The following is a 27978-nucleotide window of genomic DNA, read 5'->3' on the forward strand; positions in this document are numbered from 1 at the left end:
ACGTGTTAGACATTGACACAAGTTCTATTTCTGCTTGTTTCTACTGTTTCCAGTTACCCTCAAACAGCTTGTTTGCAACACAGCAAGCGCAGCAGTTAAATCAAGTAAAATCCTGCAAGAAAGTGTGTTTCAACATACTGGTGATAATCTGATTCCCAGTATCAGATATGCCTGTTTTTGCTGCCTTGTGTAAACTAGATTGTTTTTTGGGAGCACGCTACTAGATTAAAAAACATTTTTCAAGTAATGTTCAGGTAGTGTTGGTATTTTCAAACACAGTAGTGAGATTTTTTTTTTCCACTAAGTTGAGGGTCAGTACATCGCTGTATTTTATATTTTATATTCTCTTAAAGATAAAATAGAGTTAACCTCAGTTCGTGCTTCTCATGTGTTACATGTATGTTTATATTCAGGTCATGGAGGTTAAACACATGATTTTATGAAAAATAAATACTCAGCACTGTCCTGAAGGTATTTACAAAGACTAAAATATTCCATCAGCTGCACGATAAAAAAAAAAAAAAAAGATGTTCGAACTGTTTCTCACGTTGCATCACTTATTTGTCCAAATCCAAATAAAGACGTAGCAGGAAAAAAACATGTTCTTGCTCAATTTTTACATGAAGTTAAAGTATTGATGTAGCAATTTCACACAAATAATGTGTTCATATTTTGCATGTGTGTTAAAAAAAAAAGCAAGATGTGTCATTTCCAGCTGCTTGAATAAGAAAGCCAATGTTAAAGTGCTATAAACCTGCATTCTCTCTACTGGCCAGCAGGGGGCGACTCCACTGGCTCCAAAAACAAGTCAGATCGTATAGAAGTCTACGAGAAAATGACCCTACTTCTCACTTGATTTATTACCTCAGTAAACTGTTCCCTAATGAGTTTATGGTCTCAATCTCTAGTTTAAAGTCTTCTTCAATACAGCATGATGTTTATTTAGTAAATTATGGTCCCATTTACAGTAAAATAGATGATAAAGCAGTGTATGCTTTAGGGGGTGTTAGTTGGACCCTGTGGAGCTCCTCACCAGCTCCCTGCTCTCGTCCAAATATGGTCACCTCTCATCACTTCTGGCTCCAAAAACACAAGATGGCGACGGTCAAAATGCTAAACTCGAGGATCAAAACATGAGTCCACAAACTAACGGGTGCCGTCACGACGGCTATGTCCATTAATCTCATAGCAGACTGAGTATTTTTTCATCCAGATGGTTAAAAGAGTCTTTGAGGATTCTGGAAATACCTTCAGAACTGTGTTATTTAACATTGTTGTTAAATGACCTTCTAAGTTTTTCTTCTAGGTATTACTACAGGTTTATTGTTCAGATGCTTCGCTCTGTGACTTGAGTGTCTTTGCACACCAAGTCTGTCTTTTTTTCATCCCAAATTGTCGCATGTTAAAAAATAAATACAACGTCACATTGTGTCAATCATGTTTACACACCGACTCCGAAAGTTTCGTCCGTCATTAAAGTTTTAGGAGCAGGTTTGATTTTCTGCGTTTTTTTTTTTTTGCATCCGTCAAAAGCCAAAAAGAGTTGTTTGACCAGTCAGAGCCACCGTACACGCAAAACAACACAGCCTTGAAAAAAACGGACTTGGTGTGCAAAGACCTTAACTGTAATACATGAGAGGCACAAACTGGGGCGATACTGGTGCTGCTTATTCCATACTTGTCGGTCCCACAATGACGACATTTAGTTGTCTTTTTAAAAAAAAAAAAAAAAAATCACATAAACAAAACAAACAATTCTAAAAACAAAGTGGAAACACGAGACGGAAACTTACAGATTCTTAAATGAAGCTCCAGATTACAAATTGTTAACATCCCATAGTGTAAAAAAACAAACAAACAAACAAACAAACAAACAAAAAAACGCCTCCATATAACTAATTTAAGCTAACAGCTGACATGAAGCGATGTGACGTAATGACCGGCTTTGAGAAGCATTAAAAGTAGCACAGTTAAAAGATTTTAAAACCGTCTGATAAATATGATTTTTTTTTTCGCGTTTAGCTCTACAAGTTCCACATAAATCACAGAAAGACCTGTGACGCTGATGTGATTCTACAGTACGACGACTTCTACAGCAAATACTACAGCATGATTACGATTGATTACCTTTTACGTTTCTAAACACTACTGTTAGGTTAGATTGATTCCTGCATTGATTTCTGATCAATCTGACTATGCTGGTTCTTGTTCTACTACAGTAAATCAAAAAAAAAATACTGAAATTTTTACCGATCGGTTGTTTTAATCTCTGATTTTCTGATATATAATCTCTGTTTAAGCTTGCGATCATAGGCAGGTGCAATGAAACACTGTGATCTATAAAGTGCATAAAAGTGAATAAACAGCATAGTAACAAAATGATAACAATGGTAGTAACAGCTGCCTCCACAAACACTGTAAATATGGCTCCCTTTATGGCCATCCTCCTTGAGGGTGACGGTGTTGTTTTAGTGTTTGCTGAGTAACAAATAACAGCATCAAGAAGAAAAATACCTAAAGGGTGATTCAAATACCTCTTCTGGTAAAAGTCACACATTATTATTGTTCTTTACTCTCAAATTAACTAAAGAATTGCTTCGAAACTTCTGATGCAACGTTACAAAATCTTATGCTGAATAAAATTGGAGATCAAAGTTAAAGATATTAAACTCATGGAAGGTGCTTTCCTCCACCTTATTAAAATCACCCAGAAGAAGAAGAGGAAGGTTTTGCATTGCTTGCGTAGAGACGTCTGCGTTTGCGGACGTACAGTAGAAGAAGCCCGGCAGGAGATCCTCAGTAAGGAATTTGGTTCTGGTAATACTGCAGCATGTCGTACGTTTTGCTCCTGTTGAAAACGAGAGATTAAAAATCTGTTTAGTGAGAAGGTTAAAATATGTGTTTCAGCAACATGGAAGCGCTTCGACTCTGTAATTTTGTCTGTTGACTTCCTGTCTGCACCAGAAGTAAGGAGATGTTGATACATTTAAACACCGACAGTGGCAGAATTACAGTATTAGTATTACTAGATCTCAGTGCTGACCACAACATATTAGTAGACAGACTGGAAAACTGGTTGGGACTTTCTGGCACAGTCCTAAACTGGTTTGAATCCTACTTAAAGGACAGGAACTACTTTGTGTCTATAGGTAATTACACATCTGAGCGGACAAAAATGACATGCGGAGTTCCCCAAGGCTCCATTCTGGGGCCTCTCCTGTTCAACACCTACATGCTCCCACTGGCTCAGATTATGAGAAACAACAAAATATGCTACCATAGTTATGCAGATGACACACAAATTTACATAACCGTATCACCGGGGGACTATGGTCCAATACAAGCACTAATTGTTTTTATATGTCTTTTTACTTGTGTTGCTTTTATATTCTCTTTTAATGCTCTATGTAAAGCACTTTGAATTGCCTTGTTGTTGAAATGTGCCATACAAATAAACTTGCCTTGCGTACATCAACATCAGCTGTTTGTGATTAGCTTGCGCCCACATTTTAACAAATATCTGACTAGTTTTATAAAATAATAACACAAGAGACTTTCTTCTACAGCAGTAGAAGACAAACACAGTTATGCTAACTGGTAGGAATGTGTTTTATTATGTGCTTATAACAATATAATATAATAACAGAAGTTGTGTAATCATCCAAAACACAAAGAGCAACCTCATTAGATTATTTACACTATTACACACAGTCCAGTTTCTTATGACGTGGGCTTATTATTGTGTAATAAGCTAATTATTCAAAATTATATAATCAATAAAATATACAATCACCAGGCACTTTATTAGGAACAGCTGTGTAATCTAATGTAATCCAATATAACATCTCTGCTGTAAATTCTACTTTTAAGAAGTTTATACATTTTCAGTTTTTGTTGACATTGTCAGAAAGGTTCTACTATAATTCTACTTTATGTTTATTATTGGGGTCATAGTTGGTGTTGGTCGTTTACTGGAGTTCATTATATTTAACAGTGTTCCTAATACAACAACATTGTTCTCATAGCTAATACCCCTGTATGGACACATCTGTATTTTTTATGCATGTATTCTTGTTTTTTTTACTCTCATCTTTTTTTTCTTCTTTACATTTGAACTTTTATATTCTAACCTAAAGCCTCCTGTGGACAGGTGTTGTAATTTAATGTTTCGCTAACTAAACACTGAACACAGTACATCTGGTGCCTGTGTGTAACTGTATGTTGCAGTTCTGATGCTATTGTGATGTTCATGTCAAATAAATAAACTAAACTAAACATTTTGTCAAACACATTAACATACATGACAGGAGGCAAAATATTAGGAGGGAACAGTGAAGAGAAATCGAATCTTTTCTTACCTGCTACTGAGGAAACAGCTCTGAATGACTTTGATGATAAACGCTGCTGCTTCTTTCTCGCTCATCTGAGGATTAAACCGTCCTCTGATTAAAGAGAAAAAAAGATACACATTAATGTTTATTTTTTTTGGCCACTCGGGGGCAGAAAAACACGATGTAAACACAACACTGACATGTTATTAGAGGCGACAGAACGTTAGCATTCATTTAGAGTCATGACTCTCCTTTCAGCTTTGTTTTGGTCTCCGACTAACTCCTGAATAAAACATCTGGTTCTTCAGCTGCTAGATGTTTGATTTTTTTTCCACCAGCTAGTCGTTAACGTTGTCTGCTGGCCAGTGAGACTGAACAAAACAGCAAAGTTGTGGCACATGAAACCAAAACAATAAGCTGAAAGACACTAAAACAGTAATACTGATTAGAACAACTTTAAAAACACTTATACAACAAGATTTTAGAGTATTGCCTCTCCTAAAAGACCCATACAATGGTTTGAATAGTTATTAAGAGCAATCAGAAAAGATTAACACCAAAGATGAGCATTAAAGTTAATTTTTTGATCTTGAAAACAGTAATTTGACCCAAAAAACTGAACTCAAGGTGCACTTACTCAGCTTTTTCCAGAGTTTTAAAGCTAGCGAGTGCAGCTTCTTTTAAGGATTTTGTCAAATTAACACCAAAGATTAAAATAAAATAAAAAAGAGGTCATTTTTTAAATTCAACACTAATATCTACAATAAGAAATGTTTATGACACAATTATAAGGTTTAATTGATAAGCAAATGTGCTTTTCAATTTATTTTATTTTTCCAGGTCAATAAAACTTAAAATACAGCAGAAATAATGAACAGCATAATAAAGACAAATCTGTATCTATGTCATCTCTTCAGGTAAATATTAAAAAGGATAATTTTAATAAAATATCCCGTATGTACGCTGGAAACACTTTCACAACACGTCTGGCTCTGTCCGCTACAGTCATATTCACTCTTTACTTGTTATATTTACAACATAATTCAGTATATAGGAAATCCTGCTGTTGAACTTACTTGAGGAGTTTAATGGTTTGTCCTCTGAAGCACGGTAGTCCAGTATCCAACATGAGGGTCACCAAAGAAACCACTGCATCCATGTAGGGTCTGTATGATGAGAGAAGACACAAACAACAAGAATTTGTTATAAGTTGCACAGAAAAAGATGCCAATTTTAGCCAAAACATAAAAATGATCTTTGTCTCACTCATTCTACTCAGAGAACCAGGGCGATTAAAGTAACCTGGAGCTACAAACCCTACGGAGAAACCATCTTGAAGCATCTCTCCAAGAACTACTACAGCCCTTTATTTTTGCTATTTCTTACCGTACGGCCAGATATCCTCTGACACACATCTCCATGAACCATTTGAAAGGCGTTGCTTCGATCTTGCCTCCCATGATCATGACCATCTCATCTGTCAGCTTGATGTCTGGCTCCCAGCCCAGGTTACCGCCGGGAGAGCTCTCAAACATGAAGCCAAAGTCTGGAGAAAAACAAACAATCATCATCACTGCTGCTCTGTACAAAAAAAACTGTTCTCAAACGTCCAGTATGAGGCGGACAAAGGTTTCCAGTGAATGAATATGAGGAATAATGAACTATGAGTCTAACACAATGACTGAGGCCATGTCGTCTACAGACTGTATCATACCTATGTGGATGAGGTGGCCCTTGCTGTCCAGCATGATGTTGCCGTTGTGTCGATCTTTGATCTGCAGCAGGAACAGCAGCAGGCTGTAGGCGGCCATACTGCGGATGAAGTTATACCGAGCCTGTGGAAGGAGAACGGGACGTTAACAACGCCTTGGTGATGGACTGAAACTCTACTTTGTTCAGATTATACAATCACACACATTTACAGCTCAGTCAGCTCGCTGATGCGTCTCTTCTATAATCTTTCCATCAGTAATCTTTGACAGTAAGAGATCAAACCTGTATTCATTGTTTCTTTTTTGGCCACTTGGTGGTGTGGTGGAAATCTACTGAACATGTACGAAACGCTGAATCACTGTAAGGTCACCATGTGAGGTCAACTGTACAACCTTTGTCACACTAAAAGAGATGCCTGAAGAACCACTTCTGAAGATTAGAAGAGACCCTGTTATACTCGTCTCTTGATATCTAAGACAACAGAGACTGAAGAGAGAGTTTTGTGTGTCAAACATGTTATCCAACTGTTGCCCAGCAGACACAGAGAAACATCAGCATTCATTTGGAGTCGTGTATCAGTCAATCTAACAACTTAAAGTCTAATATTCAGTCTCCTTGAGCTCTGCTTTGGTCTTGTTAAAGAGGGCTCTATAGCTTTATAGCGCCCCCTCGTCTTTGACCCCCAAGAAGAATGAACTCTAGTCCAGGACTTTATTAAAAGTCCTGACTAAATGTACTTTATGCCTGAGTTATTGGTTTTACATGTTTCATTACTATTATTCTCATTCCAGTTAAATAAAATGGGTTTTTTTCACACTTAAGTAAACTTTTAGTGTATTTTTAGTAAACTCTTATAACCTCTGTCGTATCCTCTGAGTGATTTTGTTGAACTTTATTAACCCTGAAGAGAAGAGGATGTGTTTAAACCAGTTACAGCCTGACCTGTGTGTGTATATGAGTTAACTTACAGGACTTTCTGGGACTTTCCAGATAGTTCATGTCCATATATCAGTTTTCATATCCTGTTATCACCGACCTCACAGCAGTATAAATCAGCTCGTGTTGCATGTGTGTATATATAAAGATATGAAGACAAATAGCTCGCTACAGTTCGGGGAAGGATGCTTGGACTTAGATCATTTTGTATTTGGTTTTGGACTTTGAATAGCACTTATAATACTCAAATACACTGTCCCAATCAATAAATCAAATCAACAGCTAACCATGCTAATGCTAAGGAAGCTGTGTATTTACTCCAGTTTGGGGGAAAATGTGCATATTTGGAACATATTAAACATACACGAGTGACACCGTTCACATTACACGCAGTAATCTGGCTCATTGTTGATATAAAAATATTGATTAGAGCGGCTTTAAAGCCTGACGGACAAAAGGTTAAACCTCCAAACCTTCTGGAAGGCGAGAGTGGATTCATCGCCGTACTGGTTACGGAAGTAGTCGTACATCCCAAAGTCCGTCTGCCTGCCGAGTTGGTCCCTGGACTTACAGTCTGGGATGCACTCGATCACGCCGCACTGAGGAAATAAAGACGAGTCAATTAACACCTGATTATGAAAATAACATTTAATGTTTAGAGCTTTCATTGCTTTCAGTTATTCAGTTCAGTTCAAGTTGAACTTTTTTGGAAATTGAAATAAATGTGAACCAAAGTACCCATTATGAACATCTGTTGTATTGCAGAGACTTCCTGGATCAGTTTTAACCTACTATACAGTCAGTTTTATAATGCAAGGATGTTTATGATGGAAAATCTGGGTATTTACACCCTTTACATCACTTCCAAAAATAAGTTTTACATGATGTTTAGACTGAGGTGCATCTGTGTGTAGCGTTGTTGTCATGTTCATATATCTCTGCTTTTCTGCTTTGATACCAATGAGCCTGACTTGGGCTTGAACTGTTTTACTTTTTCTAAATGAAATTAAGTTTATTAACAAGAAAGATGTGTATGTTTTGCAGACTGATTGCGTGTTTCTATCTCAATAGTCAAACTGGTGACTAAGATGTAATCATAACTAATAAGAAACGATGGCCAAAACTGCAAAAATAAGATCCAGACGGTGATGTAGATAAAGGAATACTGGATTTGGAGTTCGTAATGGGACGTTAAGTCTTACCCCTGGTGCAGTGGCCACCACTCTGTAGGGGAAGACAAACAGATCCAGACCCACCAGCTGGAAGATGTTCTTAAAAAGCCCGATGATCTGCAGAGCGAGCATATCCTGGAGAGGAGAGAAAGCGTGCGAGAGAATCGCAGGAAGAGAGATTTAGTTTCTTCCGCCGACGCATCCCAGTAACTGAGTTCAGTGAGTGAAAGGAAAGCGCACCTGTCTACAGTCGTCTCCCACTTTGAAGATGGCAGCCTGCCAGCAAACCCTGCGCGATCCGTCTGGATTCTCCTCTCCGTCCTCCATAGAGTCCGAGGGGCAGCGGAGACCCTCCCTCTCCAGCTCGCTCACCCCGCAGCGCTTCACCTTGAACTTGGCCAGATAGGGAGCCTTAGCAGCGCTGCGAAGACAGAGAACACACTCCCGTGAGATAAACGTAGAGAGGACAGACAGGTACGAGATCAACGCCTTTAGTAGCGATTCATCAGGTCGTCACCTCTGCATCGGTGTTCCAGACTTGTAGTCGATGTCCAGGACGATGGCTTCAGGGTTACTCGGTAGGTAACAGCCTAGAAAAGAAGAGACAGACCTCAGTTCAGCCTCTGTCTCAAACAGGCGGTTTTTAGCTCCAATCTCTTTAAGTCCCGCCCCCCACTCCGAAGATCCCACTCCAGTGCCGCCGCTCCGCATACGCAAAATTAAGGTTGATAAAAATGTCATGATAATTATTATTATTATTACATTTTAACACAAATTGAAAAAATATATAAATTAGTTATGGACAGGCCCACAGGCAAATTAGATGTTTTTATCTAATATATAAAAAGAGCAACCCCCCCCCCCTTCCTCGAAATGGTACAACCTTCCAAGCCCTCGTCTGTTCGCTTTGGAGTTTGCTTTGGTTCGCTTATAGCCGACTACCTGCCTCTCGCCTGAAGTTTGTCATATTAACCTGCTTCATCAAGCTGTTTTTGAATGAGGCCATAAGTGGAGCGACCGTGGGGGCAGAAGGCCCACGCTCAGTAGGGGGCCGCTGGGGACGTAGAGCACGACCCCGCGGGTGCAGCAGGAATGGGAGAACTTAACTCTCTCAGCTTCCTCTATTCATTCTCTATGGTAGCTCTTATCACTATGGGTGTAATACCCCCTCGTACCACAATGTGGGAGGGGGGCGCTGTCCGTATTTCTGCTTGTTAATTCTGCGTTAATTCAACGTTTATGACAAACTTTGCTGAAAACTTTATCTGAAATATGAGATATTCGCGTCTTTTTATGTTTATGGTGAATGAAACTTGCCAGACAAAGTTTCAGCCTTTATTTGACTTCACTCAAGTTTTGGAAATTTGACCGTGTTTAACGTAGACGTCCGGCATCATAACAGTATTAAAATAATTCTTAAAAAAAAAAAAAAAAAAATCACAAAAAGCATGATATGTCCCCTTTAAATCCATACTGACATGCTCATGTGGACGCCGACATTGATTTTGGTCGATGTGATTGATCCTCCTGTACATACTGGCGGATATAACCTGGAGGTGTACGTTACCTGGCTGGACTCTGATATCCGACAGAGCTTTCAGACACGCCCTCTTCCTCTCCTCTCCCTTTGGAACTGGCCTGGAAAATAAAAATTACATCAGTGTTTATATATCACACATCCTTTGTTTTCTTGCAGAGCCGGCATGTGACTGATTTACTTGATAATGGCGGAGACGTTGGTGATCTTGTTGAAGAAGTCGAACTCTCGCTGGTAGAAGTCTTTGGCCGGACCCGACAGAGATCCTGTGATCTCCTCGACCATCTGCTCCAAAAGCTCCCCGATGTCAGCTACACGGAAAGATTAATGAGCAACGAGTGTGATTACATCGACTTAATTAGATATAATTAGGCCTGATAAGGGTTTTCCCATCAGGCAGAACGATGTAATTACACATAAATAGGAAAAGATCACAGAAACCACTGCTGCTCTTGTTCACATTAGAAGCGTTAGAGTTTATTCTGATGTAGCGTCTCTACTCACGGTCTTTCTGGTGTCCCTCCTCGTCCAGGTAGATGTTGGTCTTCATGTTCCAGATGAACTGGTGGGCGAGAAGCTGAGACTTCTGGGCCGCCCACAGGATGTACTCTCTCACATAACCCATCTGAGCAGGACAGAGAGTCACAGTTCAATATCACTGCTGTTAAATGTCCATAAAACCAGTAGAAAGTTATTAAAGATGTGCTGGACTTGATTCACTGGCCTCAGGTTTACTCGTTAATGATTTAGTCTAAAAAATTTAGAAAATAGTGAAAACTGTCCCAGAGTCCCAGATGACGTCTTCAAATGTTAGAAACTCTTCACCTCCTACTGTTAAATGACGATTAATCAATTATCAAAATAATCAGAAAAAAGTCATTTTCTGTTTTGCCTCATCTGTTAATCCTTTACTACTGAGCATTATGGCGTTACGCAGTTATGTAACAAAAACGTAGTCGCAGATTGTGAAAGAGAAGATTTTACTCTCAAAGCAAACAATTCTGACTTCATTCATGACTTTTTTGTCAAAATATTACAACTTTATTGAAAAATTATAACTTTTTTATTGAAATATTAGGATTCTCCAAAAAAATATGACTTTTTTCTTAGAATATTAAGACTTTCTAAAAAAAAAAAAAAAAGGACTTTGACTTGTAAGTGTGACTTTTTTCTTGAAATATTGTAAATTAATTCTCAAAATAAAAATAAATACAGTCTAATGAACCTCTTGATAAGAAGGAGGGACAACAGGGACCAGTACTACTACTGGAACTATGCTATTAGTTTGGTTAATGGGTAAAACCTTCTTTTTAGAAACAGTATTATTATTGTTATTTCTTTTAACAATGATAATAATAATAATACCTTTTTACCTTCTAATTTTTTATACTGTCTTATATGTTTTTATATATTTATTTTATTTTATATATGTCATGTTAATGTAATATATTGGTTATGTTTGATCTTTACTTGTTTTTAAGCACATTGAGTTTACTCCTGCCGTATGAAATGTGTTATATAAATAAATTTGACTTTGTACTCAGTAAGTTGTAAAAACCAAAAGATCTCACAGCTTATCACAGATCACAGTGTGTGCTCTGTTCTTCATCTCTGCAGGTGGTATAAAGTCTCAGTGTTTACCTTATCGTAACGGAGAGCCTGCACAATCTGAGGAATGTAAAACAAGATGGCGTCCTGAGAAGAGAAAACAAAAAACAAACGTATTGATAAGAAAGTTGTTGCAGCGCAGAGGAAACACAGAGAGAAGCTCCGCCGGCGTGTGACTCACCGGAGGAAAGGAGCGTAGCACCTTCACCCCGTACTGAGCCGTCAGAGGATGAGGAGGATACATGCTGCTGAAGTAGGACAGACCGGTGGGCGGGTCCGCCGGAGCCCAACACAGGATATGACTCAACTCAGGAGAATCGGCGTCGATGGTGTGCCACGTCACCAGGAACTGAAAGAAAATATTAACATTCGTTCACACAAATAAAAAGACAAGATATCTAAAGTTCATTAGCTGAAGTGATCTCACCTTCACAGCTTCAGGTACATCACTGACCGCTCCGGGGTCCAGTCTGACCAGTCTGGTCACCTCGGCAACGATGGCGTCGTTCTTAAACCTGGCAACAAGGAATTAAAAACAAATCATCAGTAACAGTTTAGCCATGCCGTTTGAGTAATCTATTATTTTTGTGATCTCCTATTTTAATCATGTAGTTAAAACTTCTTTTAAGACTTTTCCGAGGACTCCTCTGATTGGTTTAGAGCTGTGTGTGTGTGTGTGTGTGTGTGTGTGTGTGTGTGTGTGTGTGTGTGTGTGTGTGTGTGTGTGTCCACTACGCTGCCTCAGCTGGATTCATCCTCCTGAGAAACAGTGAACTGAAGCTGTTTCACTGAACCGGTTCTCAACCGGCTGTTACCCTGGCGACCTGAGGATAACCATCATCACCGAGGACACAGGAGGAAAACCATCTACCATACTTCTGTCTCAGAGTTGATGCGAGAGCTATTAATAAAAATTGAATTCATTTGTTCTGTCGGCAATAACTAAATTTAATTTACCTGTTCATTCATGCATCCATCCATCCGTTCATTTTAGTGTTTATATATGTATATATGCTGAGTGTTTCCCATTCATCCCCTTTCCTGAGTAGATTAATAAATATTTTGATTTATAGCCAAGTTTCTTTATCAGAGATGGCTGATGTAAGAGGTTTACTGTCTGATCCTGTCATTAGAAAACTAAATAAACATAAAATAAATGAAAGAGTGAAGACCTGGTTGGTAACTGCATGGCCAGGTAAGGTGCGATACTCCAGGCCAGGTTGACGTTGTCCTTCCACTGCTTCTCGGTCAGACTGATGTATTTGGACCTCCAGTTGGCGATGCTGGTTTCCACCGACTGCTCTGTGGCGATGGCCAGTTCCTGAGTGGAGAGGGGGTTGTACCACGTCGTCAACCGTTCGATCTCGCTGGCCTTGGAGGGGAGGGGGGGACGAAGACAGAGGAGTAAAAAGAGAGGATGAAGAACTGCTGATAACAGGCTGGCAAAAGCAGAAACTGGAGATTCTTTTCTCAGTACTCACCAGTAAGGCCAGCAAGAGAGTCCTGCGTTTCATGTAGTATTTGTGAAGCTGCGTCCCTCTGTTACTCTTCTTGGATGTGCCTGCAGGTGGAGACAGTAAAACCACTGAGTCAGGAGAAGTCTCAGGTCTTCTGCTTGTGTTTTAGTGGAGTCTCAGTGTAAGAACAGTGCACAGAAAAGTCCAGATTTTATCATGGATGCTTTGGGAGCTGAGTATCCCAGCATGCAACAGTTATAATTTTCATTCTACAACTGTTATTGTGTCACCAAATAAAGTTTGGATTTTCTTTTTTGCAGGTAAGAAATGAACCATTTAGATTAAGAAAATGATGGCTATTTATCATGTTCAACGTTTTTGGAGATGTGAAGACGAGACGTTATTTAGCAGTGACACTGATGTATTCATAAGAGTTTTAAACATGAGATATAATCATCTTTGTAAGATAAACTTTGGTCTCAGAGTCAAAATCTAATATTTGTTGCTGCAAAATTGGTTCGTCTGAGAGTAGAGTTAAAGGACAGTTAATGTTGTACAATAGTGCTGCCTGTGTGTATGCACCAAAATTAATAAAAATATATAAATGAAAACGAACAGAGATAATATAGTGTATGATATTAAATTCTGTATACTGTGGATATACATTACAGTGAAGATAACTGACTGCATCTCATGTTCAACACTGTTGAAAGCTCAGAAAAATGTAATTAAATCTACATTAACAGATTTTTTGTGGCCACTTGAAGGCAACTGACATGAGCTGTAAACAAACCATTAACTTATCATCAAATTAAAAAATCAACACGAATCAGCTGTGAGTCTAGTTTACATTATTCATTTTTAATTGACATTGTGGGTGTATGTGATGTGCTGTTGTGTTGTATTTTGTATGGTGTGTTCTGTGTGTTTTGGTTTTTTGGGTTTTTTTTTTTGCTTTGTATTGTTTGTTGTTGTGCTGTTGTATGTTTTGATTGTGGGGGACTACGGATGCGTATTAGCTTCGAGCTAACTCCGGTGCAGTGTGTCTTTAATGTTTAAAACTGCACACTGTCCCAGTCAATAAATCTAATTAATTAATTAATTTTAAGTTGATATGTTGAGCTTGTTAGTTCCGTATTTCCACTTCCTGCAGTTACGGAGCAACGTCATCATTCATTTGGGGGGGTTTATACTCACTCTGCTCACTCAGGCTCTTTAGCTGTTAAACGCTTCAATGTGTGCACCAGTTATTCTCTAACTTTGTCTATCTGTCGTTTGGCGCTAGGGGAGAAAAGGTACAGTGGGTTATCAGAGCTTTATCACTGCAAACAGCTGCCTGCTGCTGCTGCTGGAAGCAACGCAGATGAGAGCTGTGAGAGTGAAGCAAAACAGTAAAGTTGCAAGAAAACCAGAAAACCAAAGAAATGAGCTTAAAGATACTAAAAAGATCTGCGGAGCCTCTTTTTCTCTGGATGTTAGCGCTACCTGATTTCTTGGATGCGGTGGACATGCCACTGGACAGCGGGTAGGTGTTGATCCATCCCTGGCTGCTCTGCTGGGAGCGGGAGCTGGAGTCCATGTTGCTCCTGAGGTCGGCGGCGTTCATCACCGACAGACTGTTCAAGGACGGGTCCTGATTATCTGTTATACACACACGAATAGAGTCAGTACGACCGAGACACGAGCGCAGATAAACCGCAGCATCTCTCCCTCTGATGGCCTGTAACTTTGTGCCAAAATAAAAAGGTGTTTTCATGTGGTGGATTCTAACAAGCTAGAAACAAAGACGTCCTTAACGGTCGTTCTTACAACCTCTAAACAGTGAAAAACATCAATAATGTGATCGATGATGAGGGAGTTTCTGAAAAGCGAGATGAGCTGTATCAGTTAGTCCTCTGCTGTCGTGATGATCATGCATTTTGAAAGCAGGGAAATCCAGTTGGATTTACATGTAGGTAGATGTTGCCTTGAACCACTGATACTGGGTCAGATATTATTTTTGCGCAGGGGGGAGGGGTGGGGGGGGTCTGGAGGTAGATGAATCTGATCCAGGATCTGCGGTTAGAGGTCTACCTGAAGTGGTTCGATGTGTATGACAGTGAGTCTTTTCTCTGGGTCGTCGGGAATGAGGAGGAGAGGATTTTCTGGGGTGGAAGAAAGAACATTTTTCACTTTGTAGTTTCTTCTTCTGATACCAAATCGATCAATCGAGGAGAGAGGGGGCTGACGGGTGGGCTGACATGATGAATTATCATGCATCTTAACGCGGCTGACAAATTTTTCAGCTTTTTTTTCCTCACAGCTGCTTAACATAAAGAGTAAGAACAGATTTTTATAGGAATAGGAGTAATATAATGAGAAGAAAGCAGAGTAGGAAATGCAGAGTGTACAACTGAGAGAGTTAACAGGACCAAGAGAAGAAAATTGAGGAAAAAAAGCTATAAAACATAAAAAAAAATCTAGATAAATTTCATTGATAGATACCAGGATCTATCAGCAGCATATGAGGATAAAAAAAAGCGTCAAATTTGACAGGCGTAAAAGCATGCCCCTGCTGCGGTGAAGTCCGAGCTCCACCGCTTTAGGCTTACTTAAGATAGATATCGGAGAAGTGCTGGACACGATAAGCGATCCAAATATCCCGGCAGAGAGCGTGCTCGGGGCCGGGGTAGTACCAAGCTCACCGGGTGGGACCAAGTGGCACGCTGCCAGGTACTTCTTGTCGGACAGGATGCTGGCGTAGAAACGGATGATGATGCTGATGTCCTCCCGCAGTCGCTTGTCACCTTGGGTGGGAAACTTTGGAGACACGCTGGAGACGGAAGCAGAAAATCAAAAAAAGCGGAGAGTGTTCTTAATGTTTTTATAAACTCTTTGTGATATTCAGTTATCCTTTTTAAGCCAATAAATGTTTGAATGGGAAAAACGTATATATATATGTGTGTTTATATAGAAGGGATTTGACTAGTTCATTCAAGTATTTCAATTACAGATTTATATTTTATCATCAACATTTCTTTGTTCAATCTTCAGTTTTTTATTTTATTTATTTATTTCACAAATAACTAGACACAAAAAAAAAACATGTATTAAAGAAATCTACTGTAAAATCTAAAATTGAAAAATGTTATGAATGAAAAATGAACAAAGAATCTTAAATGTGAGGATTTGCTGTTCTTCTCTGTCTCTTTCTATCACTGTGCATTTAGTCTCTTCTTTAATCTCTGGGTTTTGAACAAAGAAATACATTTGAGCAATGTGACCTTGAGCTCTGGTGGGCAGCAAGTTTTAGTGGATTTCGCAGTATTTTCTGACATTTTATAAACATTTTATAAACTAAAATATTACTAGATGAATTGGAAAAAACAGCAGACGGATTAAATCGATTGATCGAGTGAAAATAAGTGTTTGTTGCAGCCCTTGAACGTGTGCACGGTAGCGTGTGTGTGTAGCTACCTGAAGTAATCGAAGGCTGTAGAATAGATCTTCTCTCTGAGCACGTTTCTTACAGTTGAGTTGGTGACGACATCAGAGTGGAGCAGAGCCAGACCGAGAGTCAGCAGCCTAAAGCACAGAGAAATATGATTACTATAAAGACATCTGTCTCTCAAACTTCAACACATGGTGATACATATGCTACTATATGATATCAGCTGATGCACAAAGATAAGTACCATAAAACACACCATACATTTTCTTTAGGCTTTGTGTGAGTGTTTATGTACCTGAAGCGAGGTCCGATGGCAGCGACGTGGCGGTTGAGGCTACTCTTTGCCCCGCCGACGTTGAGAGACAGCGAGCGTTGTAGCAAACTGCCAAAGATCTCCACTTGATCCGCGCTGGAATACTTAGCGATCTCAAACCTCTGGACTAGAAACTAGAGGAAGAGGGGGAAGAAAGAGGAGGAAATAAGACACGTTGAAGGAGAGACGACTGATTAGAAAATGTAGTGACGACCCGAGCGAAATGTCTTCTGTCTGACCTCGATCCATATGTGGTGAGGGGTAACATCTGGAGGGCAGGGGACGGGCTGACTCTCCTCTGATGCGGCCAGAGGATCCGCCTCCACCTGAGCGTCTGAGAACAAACCCATCTTCAGCTCCACGGTCATCTGCCACGCTCCCGCCATCTCTCGCATAAACTAGGCAGACACACACAGAGGAGGTTGATAAATTCACTGTCAGATGACAACACAAAAAAAAAAAAAACCTGAAAATGATAAAACACGTCTTTGTACCGGTACTTCCATCCCAGTACGTGCTGCCAGCAGCCACTCCCAGCAAGCGATGGCGGTTTCCATGCCGTGCTCGGTGAACATCTTGAGAGGAGACCAGCAGAGGTGGTGCAGGAGCTGAGGATCGCAGTCTAGAGGACGAGTCAAGAAAAAAAAGGATGTTAGCAGTGAGACAACGAACACAGAGCACACTGTACATTTGGCGTTGTCGAAGTAAACGTCAAACCTTTGGTGCTGATGAGCAGGGCGGCCAGTTTGAACATGGCCTCAGTGAAGGCCTCGGGCTGTGCAGAGTCCAGAGCGTCTCCCATCTGCTTGATCATCAGCCGGTTCAGATCGGACTGTCCGCGGACTGCCTGGGCGAAGTGGATCATACCCGATACCTAAAGACGAAAGAGAAGAGATATGAGCCGAAGGAGTGCAGCATAAAAAATGATCCACTAAGCAGCGTTCAAGTCCACTGGATCAGCCTGGATCGAGTTGTTTGCCAACATTTTTGTGTTTTACAAGCATATAGAATAAACGTTCGGAGCTCATTTAGATGTGGTAACAGATGCTTGTGGAGAAGCCTTTAACTTTCTCTGTGTTCACTCATTATAAATGACAATATAGCAGCTGTTGCCATTAATCTGGATTTAAATTTACTTTGTCAAACAATAACACAATCATAAAGTAATTATTTGGTCAGCACTGCAGCTTGGGTTAAAAGGTAATATTTATCAGCCACGATCAAATCCCTATTTCATAATCTCTCCGTTGTCTGACAACAGAAACAGAAAAATAAGTAAATGAGAACTAAATTGTGAATTCAGCTGTATCAAGACACAAGTGTAGGTGATGACAGAGAGCGACAGAACGGAAATGTGACTTAGGCCGTAATAATTGGTAAGATCAGGTGGTTTTACCTCTCCGGCGTATCTGTTTCTGAGGTTGAGGGAGGCCATGAAGTTAGAGTAGTCCTTCTTCACACAGGCTGGTCTCTCAGTCAGCTGAGTGGACTAAAGGTGAAAGTGAAGAGATAAAGTATTAAATAAAATATATGAATTGTATTTGATTATGTGGAAAGAATGTAAAATGTCTGAAACTTGGACTGAAAATTTTTTATTACTTCATTTACTTTATTACTTCTATACTTATTACTTTATTTTGTACATTGTTTTGTCCTGTATGTATATATTCTGTCTATTGGCACAGTGTACAATAAACCCTGTATAAACACTGTACACTTTAAACTGAGCAGACAATTTCTAGTTGCAATTTTAAGGACACTGGATTAAACCGTGCCACATGTGGAGTCCCACAAGGCTCCAGTCTTGAACCCTTGTTTTTTCTCATTATAATTAATTTTAGCCTGGTTCCAGACCTCTAAATCACTGCCCATGTCACAGATAATTTTAGCGATTCAAATACATTTAAATAAGTGAAACTCAAAGTGAATTCAGTCTGATTATCAGACTAAAATAATCTGTCTCTGTCACTCCAAACTATTAAATAACCATCAGTTTGTGACCCACCCCCAGTGTGGTGCTCTGTCTGTTGTAACCAGCGAAGTGCAGGATGCTTTCTGTGGCCATGGCCAGGCCTGTGTGCTGGGACAGACCCGACACCCAGTTCTGATGTTTGTTCAGATACTCCTGAAAAAGACCACATACAGTATAGTGGTTAAAACAACGTTCAAGACCACATTGTAAACTTTATCTATCATTATGTGTCCTCTATGTGTGGATATTTTGTATTTTACAGAATTTAATGTTCTAAGATGTTTTAAAAATAAAGAATATGTTACCTGCAGGTGGGATTTGGTCACAGATGGAGCCCATTTCATCGCCTCCTTAAGGATTTCCCCACAGCGAGCAGCAAAATCCTTCACTATGCTCTACAATCACAGACACAAAAAGTCCTGCATGTGTTTCATGTTTTAAAAGCAGACACTTCTCTCCAGTTTATTTCACACATTTTTATTATTATTTATTAATTATTATACATACAGTGGAGTAAAAACTGATTAAAACAACATTACCTCTCTGGCTTCATATGTGTCTGGAACAGTGATTCTGTACGGCGTGTCTGGGATGTCGTAATAAGGTTGATCTTTATGAATATCCTGCAATAAAGCATAAACATCACTATTAATGTCATGGTACACACAAGTGTAAAGACATCCTGAAAGAATAGACGCTCATCACTTACTGCGCTCAGCGAGAGCGAGAGCGTCTGCAGGATGTCTAACATCGTCTTCAGCACACGGCCGCTCCACAGCAAGTGAGGGAAACTGAGGAGGGAGAGAATAATGTTGACGCTGTCGGGTATGAACTTGCATTTTAAACAGCATATTAATGAGTCTGTGTGATATTCTGAGTAAATGAACATGTGTATCAATGCGCTCTCACGTTTCAGCCAAGCCAGACAGATATTTGTCAGCCACTCTGCGGATCCTCTTGTGGATGTGGTTGAAGTTGACCAACAGGAACTGAGCGTGGCGTTCCAGCTCCTCCTCGTGGGCTTTGGTTTTCGCCTGAAAATATTACATTTTATTAAAGGTTTATTGGTTATTGGGGTTTGTGACTAACAATTATTTTCATTATCGCTTCATTTGCGGATTATTTTCTGGATTAAACTATCGATCATTCAGTCTATGAAATATCAGAAAGTCATAAAATGTCTTGTTTTGTCCGACCAAAAGTCTGAAACCCAAACCTCAACGATAGATTATCAAATATGATCAAAATAGCTCCAGATTAATGTTCTGTTTGTTAATTGTTTCAACTGTAATTAAGACACATCAGAGGATATTTACTAAGCAAATTACCATCCGGAGGTCACATTTTTTTTAATTTAGCAGAGGTATTTAACTAAGACTACAGGTGTAAATGAGCCCTGGTTTGCTTAAAACATGTTTGAGCATTTCTGGAAAGCAATGGAGCACAAAAGACAGTTTTTTTTTCTGCTGCAACTTGGAATATTAAGAAGAAAAGACCCCTTTGAAAGGGTAAGCATGTACTATATTCATTTATTTAGCTATACTGTATGTGAAAAATAGTTTATTAGCCAATTTACTGGCTGTTTCAATAACATCTCATTGGACTGGAGCTGCTGTGAGTCATTAAAAGTTAATAAAAAATGCATGTAGGGAAACAGAAAGGTAAGAATGTGTGAAAAATATCAGACTGCTGCTTATACAATACACCTATTATACTATATTCCTTCATGCTGTCACTAAAAGGTTTCGATTGTCTGAACTGTTTCTCTCTCTCACTGGTTTGAGTCTCTCTCTGTGTTTGTCCAGTAAGAAAAAGGTGTGGCAGCTTTTACACTTTCCTATTTTGACTGTTTAGCACCTAAAAATAAGCTGCAAATTCTTCATAAATATCCCTACTGTGTAATTTAACACTAGGCGACGGTCAGAATAGACTGTAAACAGGATATGAATTCTTACTTTTTCAGCCATCATTTGCAGGAAGACCTCAAAAACCTTGTCGCTGACAGCAATCACACACTGCATCATGCCTGGAGAGAACAAATTAAATATGAATACGTATAATAAAACAGTAACTGAACATGTTTTTTGTCCCTTGCTTACCGGATTTATCCTTCTGTATTGCTCTGTCTTCAAAGTATCGAAACATGACCTGAAAACGATCCGAGTCCTGAGAACGCAGCATCCTAACAGATGTCGAGAAAACATAATAGAACAAAAGGTTACGCTTATGATCATTGATTATAGTCAAGCAGATATAAGTCAATATACTGTGCTCATACCTCATGTATTCTAATCTGTAAACAGACAGCAAGTATGTAGACATGGCGAAGTCCAGTTTGTTGATGAGAGCAGCCACTTCAGGAGGAGGATCCAGCAGGTTGATGATGGTGCTACGCAGATCATTCAGCTCCGCCTGAAATTCAACAGACGACCATAAACTAGTGTCGGAAGGTAAACTGTATGTGTGTGTGTGTGTGTGTGTGTATCTCATACCGCAGTGACGGTGTCATTCTTCAGCGCAGAGTTGTACTGCAGCTCTGAGCGTAACGGTTCTCCGCTGGGAAACGTGAGCAGCGGCGATTTGGTCGCGATCTCGCAAACTCCTTCGTGCCATTCTTCAGGCCACAGACCTGAAGGTTTCAGAACAGAAACAAATCATGATGTTTGACCTGTTTTCAAAAGGCATCGGTTCATTTAATATTCCTGTAGATTAATAATTCACAGAGTAAACTCTCTACCTGAGCCTTCCACAGCAAATCCCATGACAACAGAGTAGAGCCAGAAGTCCCTGAAGAGCTTCTGCAGACGTGGTTTTGCTTCTTTGATCGGTGGCAACCGCTTAGTCAGCTAGAAGAAGAAGAGAGAGAATAGATCTCTCTAGTTATTAAATGATCTAGTTGCAGACAGATGCTGAAGAAGAGAACCAGACAAAAAGTTAATTGACTACTAAAGAAGGTAAAGAAATCACTGTGATGAAATGTGATGTTGATGACATCACTTACCACTGCAATAACTGGAATGAGGACACCGAGGTTTCCAGCGCTGCTTGATGCCTGACGAGACAGTAGAGGAGAGTAGTTGTACTTTCTGATGATTCAGAACCTATCGGGGTAGAGGCTGCTACAACTGGTGTTCAGCTTCATCCACAGAATAAGGAAATATTGGGTGACTCTAGTATTAATAGTCAGATGTGTATTAGTGCGACTGAGCTGAGAGCAGGAGTGAATTACAGAGAGAGAGAGGGAGCGATGGTCGAAAGAATTAACAAATGGCCGATCGATGATGTGAGAACAAAGCAGTGAGAGAGAAATAAAACTAATTTGCTAATTGTTTCATCTCGGAACTTCCACTTCTGTTCATTAAACACAAATCAAACATTATAGTTGCTCAGCAGTAAATACAAAGAACAACAGGACGACTCTGTATCGTTTTCCTTTGTGTGTTTAACTGCTTCTTAAACACCATCGTTAAGTTATCAGTCATGGGTCTAATCCAGGGGTCAGCGACCTTCAGCGTACAAAGAACCATTTGAGCCCATTTCCCACCAAATAAAACCCACCCGGAGCCGCAAAATCTGACGATTACGCGACTTACAGTGAATATCTAATTAGAAATACATATTTCGCATAAACAAAAACATACAAATGTATTGTGTTTTCTCAATAAAACAATCAGTGGTTTAAGTTAAAATATTCATTCATTCAGCATGAACACCTTTTTTGATATTTTAAAAAGGAAAACATATTTTTGCTAATTAGTTTGTCAGCTACGTTATGGACGACCTGTACGCCGTTACAGACTGACTAAATGCTTTACTTTAGATAACACACATTTTTAGGAGTTCTAGTGTGTATTCTGCCATATCTACAATTGATTTTAATATTTTAATTTAATATTTTGCGGATATAATATTGATATGCTCAGCACTGTCATTGAGGTCAGGAGTATTTTTACTAAATCTGCCTCACAGGTCATTAAGATATGTTATGCAAAACTCCGACCTGTGTGGATGAACGATGTACCTCAAAGGATAACAGGTGAACCAATAAATAAATCTGTCCATGAAGCATTAAAAGTTCTATTTCCATCAGAAATCTTTCTTTTTTTGGATTTTTCCATCGTTAGCTTACCGAGGGTACACCGCTCAAAAAATGCACTTGCCTGTTGCCCGGCAACGGCCCGGCAGGTGACGTATATTTCGATCGACAAAATATTAAAATTATTTTTATATCACAACTATCACCTAACTCTCCAAAATAACAACTATTACATTGAGATAAACTAACTAAATTAAATAAAATAAATTAAAATGAAATAGCCATTATTTATTGATATTCTTCAGATGTGGTGAAACACAAACAGTGATGTAAAAAAAAAAAAGAGACTTTTGGTTTCTGTGTTTAGCTGCTTTGGGTCACGTTCCTGTAGAGTTTCTGATCTCTAGTAGCTCTATAGAGCTGTTTTATTTATGAGCGGGTTTTGTTTTTGTCTTGTGCTGAGTCCTGCCTATGATCTCACACTATTCCAATGATCTAAATGTGACTGTAACACACTAAGAAATGCAGCAACGTGCCAACAAAAGCAGAGAAGAAGAAGCGTGCAAGCTAGTGAACATGGATGTCAACAATGTGGATTTTAAAATACTTAAAAATACTTATGAGGAAGGAAACACATTCAACATGTTTGTTAGACTTCAAAGATACACACATTGTGTTTTGGTGAGTAACACTGAATAGAAACATAAGTGTTGTTTGTTAGCAACAAAACTCCACAGACCTTCAAACTCACATGAGTCATTTTAAAACTCTGGAAAATGATCATGGCAGTAACCATTCGCTGCTCCATCTCAAAGCTGCTGTATGAGACACTGTAACTGGAATAAGTGCTTGCATGTATTTGATTGGCCGGCCCAGTGGCCTCGTTGCTGCTGTATTTATTTATGCATGTGTGTCATACCTTCAGAGTCGGTCCTTTGTCCGAGGCTCTCTCGCTGGCTCTCTTCCCCTCTAAACCCAGCTGGACGAAAAGCTCGAGCAGGTTGACCAGCAGCTCGTCCACCATATGCTCAGCCTGAAGGTTCGCCGCTATATTGCCCAGAGCGTTTATCACAGCCAGGGAGCAGTGTCTACACAGAGAGGAGGGAACACTGGTTTAACTACATGCTCATGACAAACTGTAAATGACGCTCGGCTACTTTCACATGTACCCAACGACCCTAATAAAGTGTAATTGTGTCATTAAAGCTGGTGGTCACCTATATCCATGGTCCTTGTAGTCTTTGGTAGAGTAGACCATGGAGCTGGCCTTTACACTGATCTGCTGGAACAAATTCCACACTTCCTGGTAGATGTATTGCTGATGTGAAAGAGAAAGAAAATTATGAAGTTAGATTTGTTCCAGATCTTGCAAACTTACAGATAATAGAGATATAAAAGCTTACGTTTCCTGTGATGACCATGCAGCCGAGCTGATCTATGATGAGGACGTCCAGCTGGGAGGGAGGCTGGCAGAACTTCTGCTGTAGGATCTGCAGGATGGGCTCCATGACTCTGGGAGTGTCCCGTAAGGCCACGGCGATGTTACCCAAAGCCCTGATGGTGTGATCCGGGATCAAGTGGGCGTCCCTGAGGAAGAGAAAGGAGCACATGTAAGTACTCTTTTACTTTTTTTTTTTTTTTAAATTTAGAGTGTTTAATTTAAGCGCTCGACTTACTTATCGTTTTCCTGATAGATGTAGAGACGGTTAGACAGGCTGGCGAGAAAAGCCTCTACGATGACGTTATCCATGGTCAGTCCTGCTTTCAGACACCTGAGGACAAGAAGGAGGAGAGTAAAGCTCGTGTTGACGTTAGCGTGTGTGTGAATATGCTGCACAAGTGCGTATGCGGATGAACTCACCTGCAGATGTTATCGATGGAGATGTCCCGCAGCTGTTCGTACATGGACGGCTGTGACTTCTTGCTCTGAGTGCTGAGGGTCGACTGGGAATGTTCGTTGGTCACGTGGATCTTTATCTCGCCGCCGCCTTGGAGAACGAGAGAGGAGCTTCAGGATTTGATAGCAAAACGTTGAAGTGGATGTTGTGTGATGGTGTCGTGCTTTTTACCTGATGTGTACTGGCTGTGGTATTTGTACAGCTTCACCAAGACAGGAGAGGGAACCACCAGGAAGTCTCGGAGTGACATGGTGACGGAGTGAGCCACCACGGGGAAGCGCTCGCACAGACGACCTAAACCCTGAAGACACACACACACACACACACACACGTCTTCATTTATACAGCTGTGCTATGTAAGCTGCTGAGATGTTTAACATCCTTAAATGAGCTCAGAGTTAATAACCACGACAACAGATCACAGGAGAGGTTGGCTTTAAAGGTTCTTCATACAAACTCTGAACTGGGACAGACTGGTTTCCTTTACTACACACCTCACTACTGGAATGAACTCCAACACTGCCTGTCTTTAAGTTAGAGAAACTCATTGATGTGAATGAACCATCTTATTGTGATCCTGTAACTTGTTCTCAGGTCTCTCTTGCAAAGAGATCTTGATCTCACTGAGATCTCCTGAATAAATAAAGCTTAACACAAAAATAAAGTATAGATTTGTGTGCATGCAGTGACTATTATGGCCATTCACGCTTTATAAAAACATCTTATCCCCACTGAATCAGGCAGAATTAAAATAGCAGCTTTTCTTTGGTTTTACACAATTATAACACAGTCTACATGTACAAAACGATAAATAACACATTTTAAAATGTAAAACGGTAGAAGTAGACCTTCACATTAAATATTAAGAGAAAATGTGAAAATTGGACAATGCTTAATGAGCTCACAAACTTTATGTAGTTTGTGACTGAACCTACATTAATAAGGTATAAGTACCTGCTGTAATTATCAACACATAAATGAACAGATGTGGCTTAAAACTATTTGCTGAACATATTTGCTGCAATAGTCACGTGTCCCATCTTGATCATAAAAAATATAAATGTAATACAACTTTTTTCATAAACAGCAGACCAATAACATTTAAAATGACTCAGTTCCACTGAAGTGTCCCAGTGATCCGCAGTGGTAAACACAACACCTGGTATCTGGAAGTGATATCTATCTAAATGGAAATCATTAAAGAGGATGAGAAGCAAAGTAAGAATAAGGTTGTTGTTTGTTTTTTTTTAACTGTTACCTGTAAGCAGCAGATGAGGAGGGGCATGTGAGCGATGATAACTTTACTGGATGTCTTGGACTGCAGCTTCTCTGACAGTTTAGTGCAAAGATTCTCTGCTCCTGGTGAGGAAATAAAGAGAGAAAAGTTGAGAAATTCTGACATAAAATTAGACAGGTGACATTTATTTTCATGATGTGGACAAAAACAGGGAGGACAGGAAATAGTGTGGGATGTGAGTGTCCTCCACTCACTGCAGCCCGGCAGCATCCCTCGTTCTCTGTGGTCTGTATTATTTCACCATACAGTTATAAAAAAAGAATATAATAAACAATATATTTCCTGAATGAGAGCTCAACCCCCTCCTCTCTCTCTCTCTCTCTCTCAAACTGGCTGCACGTAGGAGAGCATCGCGGTTTCATGAGTCAATCAGATTAAACTGTGCAAAGTGAATGTGTCTCGCCCACTTCCACAGAGAAACGGATGAATTAAAAATGTGTAAAACAATCATTGTGTTTAAGAAAATGTTCAAAAATAATGTAGAAGAAAAGGGTCTGAAGCTGTACTTTGTGTTTATGGACGTTACATTGTTTAGTGAAAGAGTTTTATCTTTTGTTTGAAGTTTTTTCTACTTATATATTGATTTATTTTTCATTAATGCTGACAGCCTAAACCTTTACAGTCTTATTTAAGAGGATTTGTTGACTGTTTTTGTTTAATGTGCTTTTTGGTGTATTCCAGTTTTTTTTCTTTATGTGTTGCAGACTGAAATAAAGCTTGATGATGAAAAGAAGATAGAGTGGGAGGAGAAAACTGTTCTGACAGCACAGTGAGACAGATAACCTCTTGTCTGAGTGAACTCACCCTGCTCCTCGGTAACGGCCCACACCATGAGGTCGACGCAGGCGGCGTTGGCCTGACAGCGCAGTTTGAGCGGGCTCAGCTCGCTCTGCAGATACTCCACGTCATGCAGGATCCTCTGCAGCTCCGACTGGCTGCTGCTGAACTGCTCCAACACAAAGTCATGAACCTCCTTCACAAAGTCCGTCTGAAGGTCTGGTGAGCACAGAAAACACAGATATTAGAGGCTTGATCACTGAATAAATTAAAGAAAGAAGGGAACGGAGGATTCCTTACCTTTCAAGTTGTACAGGGTGTCTCTTAGCATTTTAAATATGGCTACATACAGAGGATCACTGAAGGTTTTGTAGTAGAGATGAAGACCAGGATTCAACTGGGAAGAAAGCAACAGAAACATAACAATGAACCAGTGGTGTAAAAAGAAAAGAACAGACAAACATCTGTGTGTAACTGAGAGTCATACCTCTATAAGTTCTGCCAACGTTTCATCCAGCGATTTTAAAAACGATTCAGACACAAATTGTTCAACCTGTCGAAGAGAAACAAGCAAATTAATTTTCCATTTTCGCTACGTCACACGCCCATCACATGTATGTATCTGCTGTCGATGCCGACCATGTGGAGGAGCTGTCTGAGCATGTCGAGAGGGACGTGAAAATCTCCGGAGCTGCTTCCGGTGAAAAGAGGCGAGACGGAGAAGCTGGAGCTGATGGTGGAGAAGTAATAATCCGGGTCCACTGCGCTGCCGTCAGGGAGGTATGAACCTGATGAAGAGGAGGGGGAGGAAGAGGAGAGGCGGATTAGTTCAAAAAGTCACGACAGGCTCAACTGCTTCTGTTAAAGTGGATCTCCACCAATTTTACACATCAGTGAGTGTTTCCAGGTTTTGAGGGAGAAACAACTGTGTATGTGACAAAATAGTATAAAGCCTTGTGTGTCTCCAGAGAGAGATGTGTGAAATCTGATAGTGACAAGTGAGGTAGAAACGTTACATCAATGTTTTTTCTTTTTTTTCTACATGCTTTTATGTCCTTGTCATGTAATTTTTGTTGTAAAGCACTTTGAGCTGCATTTCTTGTATGGAAGGTGCGATACAAATAAAGTTATTATTATTATTATTGTAGGTTGGGGATTAAGATTATAAATCTCCAACCGAACTCTCAGCAAATGAGTTGCATTGTGGGTAATGTAGGCGCCAGATTTTGTCAAGGAAAAGGAATGTGTGGAATAAAACATACAGAATCTCTGGTTCTATTTTTTTTTTTTTTTTTAAAGTGTCCGTCATGAGTGCAACAATGTTATAGGAGTAAAATGCTGAATCGGTGGAATATTTACCTTCAAAGTACTGTGCAGAGGGATCAGCAGGTGAGCTGGGGGTCAGACCTGCTCTCTCTGGACTGGCCTACGAACACAGAAATGTGTGTGAAATTATACAGCTGCGCACTTTCTCATGTGTTAGGTTTAACTTTTCACTTCC

At 39.8% G+C, this 27978-nt stretch overlaps 1 protein-coding gene across 2 annotated transcripts in view; it reads right to left on the minus strand.

Annotated features, from left to right (window-relative positions):
• Window positions 1-303: 303 nt before the first annotated feature.
• pi4kaa (phosphatidylinositol 4-kinase, catalytic, alpha a) overlaps window positions 304-27978 on the minus strand; it is a 32680-nt gene continuing 5005 nt past the window's right edge. Inside the window, exons 7-54 of one of the 2 annotated variants that reach the window (XM_044333462.1) lie at window positions 27837-27903; window positions 27117-27265; window positions 26965-27030; window positions 26778-26874; window positions 26505-26696; window positions 25662-25762; window positions 24575-24704; window positions 24367-24493; window positions 24182-24277; window positions 23909-24092; window positions 23723-23823; window positions 23425-23593; window positions 21471-21521; window positions 21207-21315; window positions 20962-21098; window positions 20748-20881; window positions 20569-20651; window positions 20425-20495; window positions 19379-19503; window positions 19179-19260; window positions 19009-19092; window positions 18775-18864; window positions 18503-18622; window positions 17894-17986; window positions 17215-17371; window positions 16992-17119; window positions 16737-16895; window positions 16480-16631; window positions 16211-16318; window positions 15439-15566; window positions 14240-14395; window positions 12779-12858; window positions 12470-12669; window positions 11725-11812; window positions 11479-11646; window positions 11331-11384; window positions 10194-10314; window positions 9871-10000; window positions 9720-9790; window positions 8670-8742; window positions 8393-8573; window positions 8183-8287; window positions 7454-7579; window positions 6046-6166; window positions 5718-5877; window positions 5408-5497; window positions 4359-4442; window positions 304-2848 (exon numbers count right to left, since the gene is read on the minus strand). In XM_044333462.1, coding sequence (XP_044189397.1) covers window positions 2797-2848; window positions 4359-4442; window positions 5408-5497; window positions 5718-5877; window positions 6046-6166; window positions 7454-7579; window positions 8183-8287; window positions 8393-8573; window positions 8670-8742; window positions 9720-9790; window positions 9871-10000; window positions 10194-10314; window positions 11331-11384; window positions 11479-11646; window positions 11725-11812; window positions 12470-12669; window positions 12779-12858; window positions 14240-14395; window positions 15439-15566; window positions 16211-16318; window positions 16480-16631; window positions 16737-16895; window positions 16992-17119; window positions 17215-17371; window positions 17894-17986; window positions 18503-18622; window positions 18775-18864; window positions 19009-19092; window positions 19179-19260; window positions 19379-19503; window positions 20425-20495; window positions 20569-20651; window positions 20748-20881; window positions 20962-21098; window positions 21207-21315; window positions 21471-21521; window positions 23425-23593; window positions 23723-23823; window positions 23909-24092; window positions 24182-24277; window positions 24367-24493; window positions 24575-24704; window positions 25662-25762; window positions 26505-26696; window positions 26778-26874; window positions 26965-27030; window positions 27117-27265; window positions 27837-27903 — 5550 coding nt within the window. In that variant the 3' untranslated portion in view covers window positions 304-2796. Of the gene's footprint in view, window positions 2849-4358; window positions 4443-5407; window positions 5498-5717; window positions 5878-6045; window positions 6167-7453; window positions 7580-8182; window positions 8288-8392; window positions 8574-8669; window positions 8743-9719; window positions 9791-9870; window positions 10001-10193; window positions 10315-11330; window positions 11385-11478; window positions 11647-11724; window positions 11813-12469; window positions 12670-12778; window positions 12859-14239; window positions 14396-15345; window positions 15567-16210; window positions 16319-16479; window positions 16632-16736; window positions 16896-16991; window positions 17120-17214; window positions 17372-17893; window positions 17987-18502; window positions 18623-18774; window positions 18865-19008; window positions 19093-19178; window positions 19261-19378; window positions 19504-20424; window positions 20496-20568; window positions 20652-20747; window positions 20882-20961; window positions 21099-21206; window positions 21316-21470; window positions 21522-23424; window positions 23594-23722; window positions 23824-23908; window positions 24093-24181; window positions 24278-24366; window positions 24494-24574; window positions 24705-25661; window positions 25763-26504; window positions 26697-26777; window positions 26875-26964; window positions 27031-27116; window positions 27266-27836; window positions 27904-27978 lie in introns of both variants that reach the window. The other variant, XM_044333460.1, reaches the window with a different exon arrangement.

This window comes from Thunnus albacares, chromosome 18, assembly GCF_914725855.1.
Source record: "Thunnus albacares chromosome 18, fThuAlb1.1, whole genome shotgun sequence".
NCBI lineage: Eukaryota > Metazoa > Chordata > Actinopteri > Scombriformes > Scombridae > Thunnus > Thunnus albacares.